This window comes from Bactrocera latifrons, unplaced genomic scaffold, assembly GCF_001853355.1.
Source record: "Bactrocera latifrons isolate USDA-ARS-PBARC rearing strain unplaced genomic scaffold, ASM185335v1 scaffold_71, whole genome shotgun sequence".
Classification (NCBI taxonomy): Eukaryota; Metazoa; Arthropoda; class Insecta; order Diptera; family Tephritidae; genus Bactrocera; species Bactrocera latifrons.
Window position 1 is genome coordinate 1,393,779 of NW_017537390.1, and position 12,385 is coordinate 1,406,163.

The window sequence follows — 12,385 nt, forward strand, 5'->3', positions numbered from 1 at the left end:
AATATCTAAAGCTTCCACTGGACTCATCCGCTTGGCGACTATTTATAGATAGTTCAAAACACAGCTTAAAAGCAGTTTTACTACACAATGGAAATCAGCATCCATCAATACCGGTGGCGTATTCCACAAAAAAGGAGGAAACATACGCAAATATTTCAAATCTCTTAAATAAAATTGAAAACTATAAATACAAATGGGAAGTACGAGCAGACTTCAGAATGATTGCAATATTGACTGGAATGCAAACAGGATACACAAAATATATGTGTTTTCTTTGTAAATGGGATTCACGTGCTACCAGCAGTCATTATCATATTAAATATTTCGAAGAACGTAAAGAAAATATCATTGGTGACTTAAATGTAATCCATGAATCTCTTGTCCCAAAAGATAAGGTCATACTTCCACCGCTGCATATTAAGTTGGGCGTGGTGAAAAATTTTATTAAAAGCCTAAATGCACAAGGATATGCTTTCAAACGAATTCAAACAATTTTCCCCAGATTATCTGCAGCAAAATTAAAAGAAGGTAAAATACGGTTTTAAGAAATAATTTATTTCATTTAATGTAAACTACCTTTTCTAGGAATGCTCGTTGGACCCGATATAAGAGAATTATTACAAGATGAAAAATTTTATGGTCATCTGTCGGATATGCAAAGACAGCATTTGAATTTATGCAGCTGGTTATAACAGAATTCCTTGGAAACTCAAAAGCACAACACTATGCAGAAAATATTGAAAGCATGCTAATCGGTTTTAACAATATTGGCGTTAAGATGTCACTAAAGCTGCATTTTCTGCACTCTCATCTCAATTTTTTGAAAGAAAACCTTGGAGTGGTTTCAGATGAACACGGTGAAAGGTTTCATCAGGATATAAAGGTATTGGAAGAAAGATTCAAAGGGAAATCCCAAAGTGTAATGCTTGCTGAATACGTATGAGGCTTGTACAGAAACATTGACACATCGGAACATTCACGTCAAGCTAAATACAGGAAAGCATATTAAGTTTAATCTTTAATCCATTGTCCTACTACTGCTGAAGCAAACAAAATAAATATGTACACACTATAAGAAACCACTATTAAAACAAAATTATAATTTTTTTTATCAATCGTAAAGAGCTTTATTTACAACAATGGTGTCTTTGGTGACCCCCACTGAAATTTTCCGCCAAACATTTTCGTAGAATATTTTAATCTTCAAATGTTTTTTTAAAGGATATTTTTTGATTTGCTCGAAAAAAGGGTCAAATTGACCCATAAACAAACCAGTTAGAGGGTTAAGATCTTCCACAAAAATAATCCTCATACAATTCCACAATACAACTTTGACCATAAGAATTCTCTCAGACATTAACTTACAACATATTTTTTATATAGTATAATGCTCCCTTCGACCAAAAAATGAAAACTTTGACCCACTGTAAAAAAAAACTCAGACGTGCTGAACCATAAGTTTGTTCTACAAAAATGATCTACTCAACATACCGTTTCAGAATTATGGGGTCGCTATTCTGTTCCATTCAAAAAGTCTTCATTTGTTGGACAGTGTTATCATACTAGATCTCTCTAGACACTTTTTAGCAACTGAAGAAGATATATATTAAAGCATTACTTCAGCACTTGAAATAGTCTAAAAGAAATACTGAAAGTGATTCAGGAGGATGAATAACTTTATTTGTACAAAAACATTAAAAAAAGATCATATTAAGAAAACATTGACTATCTTATTTTCTTATTTTATACACTTAATTTTCCAAAAATCTTTTCAAATTAAAAAAAAAAAAATTGTCAAAAATAATTTTTCTATATCTCAACCCACTGTGCGGTAATTAGTCTTGATCGTGCGTGCTTACTTGGTACATGCTTGTTGCTATGGCATGCGCCACACGACGCATCAGTAATTCTTTACGGCTACGAGAACAACAAAAGCTTTTAGACGACAATAACAAATTGTTGACATGCATGGCAAAGAGTCAGCAACAGGTGCTCGTTTACTTTGCATTGCACGCTCTATTTGTTTTGTGGCGTTAATTCTTCTATCTGCTATGGCTAAGATGCTGGGATAGAATGGCGTATAAGCAAGATAAATGAACTGAGCGATGTTGACAGAACTTTTTGATTGATATACAGACTTATTGAAAGAACTTTTCCGTATAATATTTTATACAAATGTCTCAATTTAGTTTAGTACTACAAATTTTTCGTTTTCAATAATAGAAATTTTTACTAAAATTTTCCAAAATTATTATATTTAAACTATTAACAAATATATTTTTATATATGTTTGTCATTATTTGGAGCTCACGGAAGCTGGTGTGAATACATGGCAGTTATACGAAAATACATACACACAGGTACAATTTTTTGATTTATAAAATTCTAAACTGATATTTATGTGCGCAAACATTCACTTATTCCAGCCCATATAAATGTTTTTTTTTAAGAAACACACACACAAGCACAATTTATAATATTTCGCAGTAGAATCAAAAATTTAATTGCTTTCCGCTGAACTCACCGTCGGATCCAAGCAACGTTTACACCTACAAGTAAAGTGTTTGGTGCCACGCAAAAAGAGTTGACGCGCCAAAGTGTTCCACAAGATTTTCGTATATGTGGCGGTGATCTCCTCGCCCTGCGCTATATCGCGCGCGGCCGTCACCACAATCGTTTGCGCATTCTCAAAGTGATGCGACACATTCGGCGTACAGTTATGATTCATGAGTCCTGCCAATGCGAAGAGCGCGCGCACGCTCGTTTCATGCCCGTCCACAATGCTGCGGCCCTCAAACGCGTTTGTGTTATATACACTAACCGTGCGATAGAAAAAACCCAGTGTTTCCTTATCCGTCGGGAAATTCTCAAAACACTCCGCGGCGCGCTCCACTTCACGCTTATAGTATTTATCAGGATTCGCCTGCATGGCCAGTAGCAGCCTGCGTTTCTCGGGACACAAAAAGTAGCAACGCATCACGCTTAATATGCGCAACGCATAGGGAACTATGCGCGTCGTATCCTTGGGCACCCAATAGCGAAACAATTTGCACTCCATATCATGCGCGCCCGATTGCTGGCAGGCGACGCAAATTGGCAGCGCGCAACCAGCCGCGCAGAGCGCTTTGTTCTCGTCAAGCAGGCGAAAACAGATGGCACAGGTGTTAAGTACCGTGTCCTTGGAGGCTGTCGGTCCATTCAGCAGGGTGCGCTCGCAAAATATCAATTCGCCGCGTTTGATGTCGCGACGCGCAAATATGCCACGACCCGAAATCGGTGAGTCAACCACTTGCCAGCTTGGTTCCTGCTCACACAAGTCACCCAGATGGAGGTCAATCAGATGCGCCACCTCCGAGGTTGGAATATGATTGCCATTTTCCAAAGCCATTTTATTTTTCACAATTACTAATCGTTTTATAAATATAACTTATAGTTCAAACGACCGCCAGCGTTTAATTATTTTGCCCGAAATTCACTTGCAACGCGTTCACTTGTAATATTCATACTAGTTGCCACTAATTAATTTAATTGATGATTGCGTAAAAATCTTAGCACAAGCATAATATATTTATACATATGTACATATATGCTTGCACTTTATCTTAATATTCACCTTTCTTTTTCTTTCTTTTCTTTTTTGGCAACCAAACCACGACGTAACTCAAACGCGACTAGTATCGCCGCCGTTTGTTGCAGGCATTCATGACGCGTTTAGCCGCAACGGCGCTCTACAGCCGGTTCTTAGTTTCGACATGATCTTCTGAAGATAGCGCTCTGGGCTCTCCCAGTTTCAGTTGTTGCCTATGTCTTAACACAGTTCAGTTCATTTGGTTCTAATCATACAGTTAAACTGCCAAGTGATCATGAAAGCTATCTCACTTCCTGACATATAATGTACATGTTGCGTTGGTGGCAAACACAGAGGTCGCTGTGTGACAGAGGCTTGTGTGGCTGAAATGTTTAGGGGGGTTTCAAGTAAATATCAAGAGAGCCATACCACAGAAAAGGCAAGAGAAAGCAAGAATATGTAATTGTCTCAAACGTGGAACGAGAACTTGTGATTCCCCCGCAATTTCTAAAATTCAAGTATTTTGAAGGTGACGCTAGCTTCTTAAGAACCAAGTTTTTTTGCTTTAGTTACATAGATCATCGAACATACAACTGGCGTTCGGCCAAAATTTCCATCAGAAAAGTCTTTGCTCGTGTTAAAATATATATATATTTTTTTTTGAAACAAAATAAATCATGACCTATCCCGAAGTTCAAAATGTTTAAGCGAAAGCGTAACAGTTTCTGACTAAGGATGGGTTTCACAAAATTTTGGATTTTTTTATTTGTTAAAAATTTACCGTAATTTACGGCTAAATACGTTAGTGTCCGTTCAATAGTTCCCAGATTCCGCAATTCGAAAATTGAGACACATTGATGGATTGGTCAAAGCTTGGTGGAAAGGTTGATGGAAGGGATGGAACTCAAGTGTCAGACTTCCTGACAATTGCAGTGTCTTCCAAGGTGAGGTCGCAGCCATTAAGGTAGCGGTAAATTTAGTAGCCTCCTTCATCGCCATCCACTCAGATTGCAGAGCGGCGATACTAACATTGAGCATCGAGTATCTTTTTGATAAGACTCGTCCGAGCGGAATCGCAGAAAACTGTAAAGCTGATAAGCTGGCCAGAAAAGGTACACTCGAACGCTATAGGTAGAATTGGAGGGAATTGGTGCTTCCATATCTACTTGTATTCAACTACTAAATAAATCGCAAGAGATCCAGTGATATCTGTCCTCAGTAAGTATAGCTTCTCTCCGAGTGTTGAACCTTTCCTTGCTGTATGGTTTGGAATCTCACCAGACGCTATCTACAGAGACTGTATTTAAAAAGATAAGGTGGAAACAACTTAACGCTTCCTTCTTGACTGTCTCGCGTTTGGGAGGTCAAGAACTTGGGAGCGCATGCCTTCAGACATCTCACCAATCTAGCGGGAATGGAAATCAAATGCCTGTGCAAATTTGTATTGGCTACTAAGCATTTTGCTAATTTGTAGTTCAAACAAATGAGTTCTACGGCCTCCCAAAGGACACCACATATTACTTGACGTGCGATCTTTGATCAGCTATCTAAAATAACCTTTATCTAACAATCACTTTCCAGGAAATGCAGTTTGAAATCCTCATCACGATGACGACATTAAATCATCAAGACTCCATAAAAATTGGACCATATATTTCTAGTTTCCATATACCAAAGACGACAAACTTTAGCTCCAATATACTTTATACCACATATATAGAGCAATGATAGAGTTATATTAATATAATAGTTATTATTATTAGACTTTTTCCATGGACCTTGAAGTTTTTCGAACTTCGGATTGCCGTTATAACGCAAATATGTTATAAATCTCTAGTATTGAAGTTTTCTAGTTCTTATGACAGCTTTTAAAATAAAAAGCCACTGGAAAATATCCTATTGAACACCCATATATGCTATGGGGTCCAACTACTCACACTACCCCCCTCCAAATACTGCCACTGCCACACAATTCGTTTATTTACTTTGTTGCCTGACATGGATTCGCGCGAATGTTTTTATGAATGCTTATTTCATGATTTAATGGATGGGTGGATTCGGCCACAAATTTTATGTACATGTACTTGCTTACATACAAAATATACAAGCTTATAGATGGGCACATGAGATATATGAACCATGGAACAGCAGGAATGGACGCGTATGTGTGAGCAAATGAGGCAAAATTAGGCAGCAGTTTGTGGCAAATGGCTAATTTACATAAAAACAATATAAAAGTTTGCATAAGCAATAGTGGCGAGAGTGTTTACATTACGATATATTTCACATGGAAACATGCCACTGCTCTGAAATTGATCAACCGAAAGGAGAGCAACCTAACACACATACATATATGTATGTGTTTTTTTTATGAAATAAATATGTATTAGCGATTTATTTTTTCTATTTATCAATGAATATCTTTTGTAGGTGTGCATATATTTTTGACTAATGGTCTAAAATAATTTAGGCTATCGATTTTGATCATTTATTAACGATAATAATTTAATTAATTGAAAAATTTTAACATTTCAAATAAAACTCAAACAATATGTATATTTTATTAAAATTTAAATAGTTTATTTTGCCTTTTTCATTGCCTGACTACTTAATTTGCTTCCGTAATATTATAAATATATCCACAAATATATACATACATATATGCATGTAAAATTTCCAATTTATTCGACAAAGTGTTTATAAGTCAGGCAATTATTTTTAATTGCGACAAAAATTTGAAAAATCATCCAAGTGATTGACAGTCGTGTGATGCTCCAATATTTTCACTTTGATTCCGCATCGCTAATTTGTCGAACTAATGACCATAACCATTAACATACTACACATGTATATCGATCTAAAAACATAAATATGTATATCCATAGGCATTTTAAAAATCTTGTATTATTTTTGTCCCTCTCGTCGCCTAAAACTATGTTACATATTTTGAAAAAGCTTTTACTTTGAAGTCAGCAGTTTTTGAAAAGCTGCACGGAAATGAGTACAGGGTGCTTATAGAAAGAAATACTAAAAGCTAATACCTGTGGCAGACATGTAGTAACAATAATATGGGTAATGAGCACCCTGAAAAGATTCTAAAGCTTCCATTTCATCCAGAATCATCATTCAAAAATTATACTGGTGAGAACGTAACCGTCAATGGCAACCGTTATCGCGGCATGAAAAGACTATTTGAGGTCTGAAATCGAAGCTCGTGATCTGGGCGACATTTGGTTTAACAAGACGGCACCACATTTCACACATCGCATAAGTCAATGTATTTATTGAGAGAACTTTCGGTGAGCAGAGAATTTCATGTTTTAGACCGTTCGTTTGGCCACCAAAATCGTGCGATAATTCACACCGCTAGACTTTATCTTGTGGAGATATGCAAAGTCTAAAGTCTATGCAGACTATCCCGCTTTGATCACACTTTATATGCTGTTTGTTTTTAAGGTGGTGGAGGATGTGAAAAATGTCTTCCGCATTATAATTTTGCAGTCACAGCAATGGTATGTGTCGGTCATTAAAAGGAACCGTTGCAAACACTGGACCGCTTTCACATTTCTTCGAAATAGTGTTCCATATTTCTCGTTTTAAGACTCAGATGTAATGGTCCCGTTTTTTTTTTTTTTTTAACCGTAGAACGTTTTTTATGTAATTCAGTGTCGACGCATGCATTTGAAAAGTACACGACACCGCGGACTATCTATACTAACATTTCAGGATGTTTTTGCACTCCCCACTACGCTACGGCTATTCTGTCGCAACTACGACTATATATGAGACGCATAAGATTGGATCCCACCTCAGAGTTTTCCAGCTCTTAAGCCTCTGCCTCCGACCGCGCATTTTTGAAAGCTCCCTTCATGTCGACCTTGAAATCATCACTGGAGTCCCTTCTACGAGAGTTGTTAAAGAGTTCGAAGATATGATCTCCCCTAGCTCTGATGTCCACAAAGTTGATTTCTTTTTTACTTTTCTGAGTTTTCAGAAGACAGGAGCTTTCTAGAGTAGTCTTACAAGCGGAGCTGGAAACCTCGCATTATTTCTTATTTCTAAAGTTTCTATAGGTTTTGCATTTCGAGTGCAAAGCGTCCACACTGAAAGGCTTGAAGTATGTCAGTAATAACGCGCCGAATATTATCTTCTAAGACTTATCTACACTACTAAGCAGCTTCACAAAATCCAAAAAAAAAAAAAGTACAACGACGACAAGGAGAAGGTTTCATCACTAAATTGATTGTTTACTTGTCTGTATGGCATATAGTACTGTCTTGTTGAAACTAAAGGTCGTCCTCATCAATATCCTTCCTTCAGGCAGGAAAGACTCATTAATCATAGCTTTATAGCATTGATCTTTTAACGTAACCATAACCGACTATAATGCTTTAATTTGTGAAGAAATATGTACTGATGATTCCCTTTGCCCATAGAGCAGCAAACCTTTCAGATTTAATTATGTAAATTATATAATATTATATAAGAAATTCAAGTAAAGTTAATATTTTTTCTTGTTTACTAATACTCTGAAAGAAAATATCACACTCAAATTCATATAATATAACAACGATATACTTGAAAGAAAATTAATATTTCTAATTATTTTCATTTTTATTAAGACATAAATATATTTTACACATTAAAATTTGCTGTTTTGAACTAACAAATGCCGCACTCAAAAATAAACGCTTTCTCTACTAGCCGGGGCACACATGTGTTTATCTCTCTGTGGATATGTTGAGTCATTAAACGCAGGCGAAGCAAACAAAAGACAAACGAAATTAAACAATTTATTGTAATTTTGCATAAAATGTAAAGCTAAATATTCTCTTAAATATATGGACTCGAAATTAACCCAGTTTATTGTCGTTGCAATCAAGTGAAATGTCTAGAAAAGCGAAAATTTATACTGCGACAAGCCATTAGCAGCTAAACAAAAAGAAAGCAAATTTTCATATTACGAGAGCTGGCTCTTTTCATATGGTACGAGTATCTCATATTTAAATTTGTTTAATTATTTGGCGCGGAAATGGACTAAGCCACTAGCAGGCTGGGAGCAGATGTCGCGGTGGCGGTCGGCTGCTGAAAAAGTAATATTATTTTGAAAATATAAAAAAATAAAATATTTGTAAAAGTTGTGACAGAACGTTTGGCAAATGGATATGAATGGACACGTGTGTTGTATCTCGCTATTTCTTTGTTGTTTCTGTCATGTTCGTTTAGCAAATAACACGGCATATTGTCAGCACGCTTTCGGTACGACAAATTGGCGTTAAGACAAGAACATGGAAAAATAATAATTGTGTACAAAAACTGAGAATATAATATAAAGAGGAAAATGAGCTATGAGTTCAATAAAACACAAAAAAATCACACAAAACTGATAAGCACTAAGACTTAGGAATTATTATAATCTAAAGCATTAATTTATAAATTTTGAGAACAATAATTAAACAGTTAATGCCAAATTATATAGTTTCCTTATTATTAAACTGATAAGCACTTTAACCTATTAAGGTAATGAGTAAAATTCTTTCTATAGTTAATACTAGAAGAAGAGCATTAACAAGCTATATATGATGACATTCGAGGGTATATTGTAAGCCAGAGTTTATTAACCCAGGAAGTCGAGTACGAGAGCGATATATCAATTTCATGATACCTATTTTTTTAACGTCTTTTATCCTCTGCTCTAAAATAGACTCCAGTCTGTGCAAATATATTTACATTGTTGCCAAATTTCATTCTAGCGAGCCCAATTTTATGATATGAGAGCAAAACCGTCACTTTGTACCATATTCAAACAAATTTTTGATCGTTTTCATTGATTTTGACATGGTTTTAATTTAACAGCGCTTTTCTTATCTTTAAATAAGGCTGTTGTCTCTCCATGCCGAAATAGCGGAATTTTGAACTCTGGGGACAGAAAAAGTCGTTGTAAATCAAATATTCAGATCATGATGAACTCGGAAGCAATACGGATAATTTTCAGATCGTTTCCCTTCATTTATGTCAAGGTGAGATCTCTTAATGAAAAAATGCATTATTCTTCTCCAAAAGGAGCGTGTTTTCATCCGCTTCAATAAAGACTTCAAGGTATAAACCCGCATCGGTGGGCAACTTTACATTGCTACCAATGTTCTTTCCAGCGAGCTTAATGTTGAGATCTAAAAATTAATTCTTAAAATGGTCAATAGTATTATATGTAAATATGCTGGTGGTTTCATATTTCATTCATATCAGCTTTGAATTTAATACATTTGAACAGTTCTACTTCTGTGGGAAAAAAATAGTAAGACTTTTTAATTTGAATTTCCTTCGAAAACTCATACGTCAAAATATTGATATGGCTGTCATTGATATCTGTGGAAAATTCCACATTAAAGTATTAATTAGTATTTAGTATAGGCTCCTCTTTCTGGAGCTCATACTGGAGCTCATACTGGACTGAAATTATTTAACAAAGAAGTTTCATTAACTGGTGTGGGGAATCAAATGTCTGGTGCCGAAACATTCAGATTGCTGGAAAAAGCCTTCGGTGATAAATGTTTGCCGCGAGCAAGTGTTTTTAATTGGTACAAATTATTAAAAGAGGGCCACGTCCTGGACGGCTACCCTCGTCAACTGATGATCAACATGTCAATAAAACAAGAAAAAACGTTAACTTCGGTTGTACCGAAGCTAAATACCCTTCACAAGTGCATTTATATTAGTAACTATGTGTTCAGTTTGTATGGAAGCTATACGCTATAGCAATCCGATCTGAACAATTTTTTTCGGATGTTAAATTGTTGCTTTAGAAAATTATCTATACTAAATTTCGTGAATATATCTTGTAAAATGTGAAAGTTTTCCATACAAGAACTTGATTCCGATCGTTCAGTTTGTATGGCAGCTATATGTTATAATGGTCCGATATCGGCAGTTCCGACAAATAAGCAGCTTCTTGAAGAGCAAATGACGTGTACAAAATTTCAAAACGATATCTTAAAAACTCAGGGACTAGTTCGTATATATGCAGACAGACGAACAGAGAGACGGAAATGGCTAAATCGACTCAGCTCAACATACTGACCATTTATATATATATTATATTTTTTAGGGTCTCCGACCCTTCCTTCTGCGTGGTACAAACTTCGTGACAAACTTAATATCCACTGTTCAAGGTATAATGAAGGAATGAGTGCTAGAGAATCGACGATTAACAATCAGAGAACTCACTGGTATTGTTGGAATATCGGAAGGATCAGGGAAATTATTTTGGAAGATCAGTTAGGCGTTAGTGAAATTACGATTTGTTCCAAAATCACACAATTTGTTCGAAAAACAGCGTCGCGATAACATCTGTGAAAGAATGCTTCCCGACTACCAGGACATCATGAAACGCGTTTTGACTGCGCTAAGTCTGGCTGAATATCGTGGCAAAGGTGAGCTGAAGCTGAAGAAGACCACGTCAAAGCAGGTCAGAAATCATGGTTATGTTGACATTTTTCTTCGATTATGGTCAACACGGAATACTATTTGAGTGTTATGCGTGGCTTATGAAGGTTGGCGTTGTCACATTTTAACCTTTAACCACACTCCGTATTCGCCTGATATGGCACCGTGCGACTTCTTGCTTTTCAGCAAGACATATCATTAATTAATATATGTAAAATTTGAATTAGTTACTTAATTAATGTTGGGTCAAAATTTGGCAAGTAAATTATTAGTGTAAAACACAAACAAATTCGAGCAGGCAAAACAAAAATATAATTTAAAAACGGCATTTAAATGCAGATAATGCAACGCCGAGTGGCAAAAACTTGAAATAGATGAATGAATAGCTCATTTGTAATAGTCATACATTTTGAAACTGAGAAAATATTCAAATATATAATTAATATAAATAAGTTGTAACTCAACATATATTAGCCACATAATTGGCTTAGCATTATAATTAAGCGCAAAATTCAACATTATTTGGCAGCAAAAGTAATTTACTATAATATAATTTCAGAATTTAATTGAAAGATGCAGAAGCTTATATACATACTATACAAGCCAAGTGAAATTGAAAATAAAGCGTGCAAAGAAAAATAATAACATAGCTAATTTAAAGTTTTAATAATATTTATATAAATAATAATGTAAACATATGCGTTGATGTATCTGCATGAGGGTACTTTGAAAGCTGATGCTTTAAAGAGTGTATGCCCTACAAAAAATATTTAAGTAAACAATTTAAAAAATATTAATATTTGAATGAGCTAATTATAACAGCATAATTTTTTGTTTCCTACAAAGTAAAATCGTGACACAGAAAAGCATCTTAATCTATCTACAAATTATTATGCTTAGTAAAATATACGCCCACGCGCCTTCAGGAACAAAACAAACAGATTGGCCGGCATGCATACTTGCATACTTATAAATATACATATATGTACATCTGTTGATGAGTGTATCTTGAAGATATCTACTTGTATATAAAAATATTTGCTTTTGCCCATTAATTATAGTGACAACTGTAACGCTTGAATTCTTCTGCGAGAAGGATTAAAATCAACATATATGCATATACATTGTATTTGCTGCTATGCCATCTAGAACGACTAGGCCATTGGACTAAATGGGTGAATAACTTGGAAATTATGTGAGATTAAAAATTGATCGCTGAGGATTAGTTTCTAAGCAGGAATTTATGTGGGAAAAGTGAAAGAAAAGTAACTCATAACGAATGCGAAATATTTGCAGACAAATTGTTTGAAATATTTTGCAACAGTTGTTAAAAATAGCTTTCTGGCATTATTAAAATATTAATAACATTTTTAA

The 12,385-nt window shown here is 35.2% G+C and overlaps 1 protein-coding gene and 1 pseudogene across 1 annotated transcript; both read left to right on the forward strand.

Annotated features, from left to right (window-relative positions):
• The first annotated feature begins 263 nt into the window (after positions 1 to 263).
• On the forward strand, positions 264 to 943 carry LOC108975982 (annotated as a pseudogene).
• A 1,564-nt stretch (positions 944 to 2,507) lies between these two features.
• Positions 2,508 to 2,918, forward strand: LOC108975983 (the record flags this gene model as incomplete). Its single annotated transcript, XM_018944843.1, has 2 exons — positions 2,508 to 2,567; positions 2,748 to 2,918. Coding segments are annotated over 2 exons (144 nt in total), but the record flags the coding sequence as incomplete, so codon positions are not given.
• Positions 2,919 to 12,385: the final 9,467 nt, after the last annotated feature.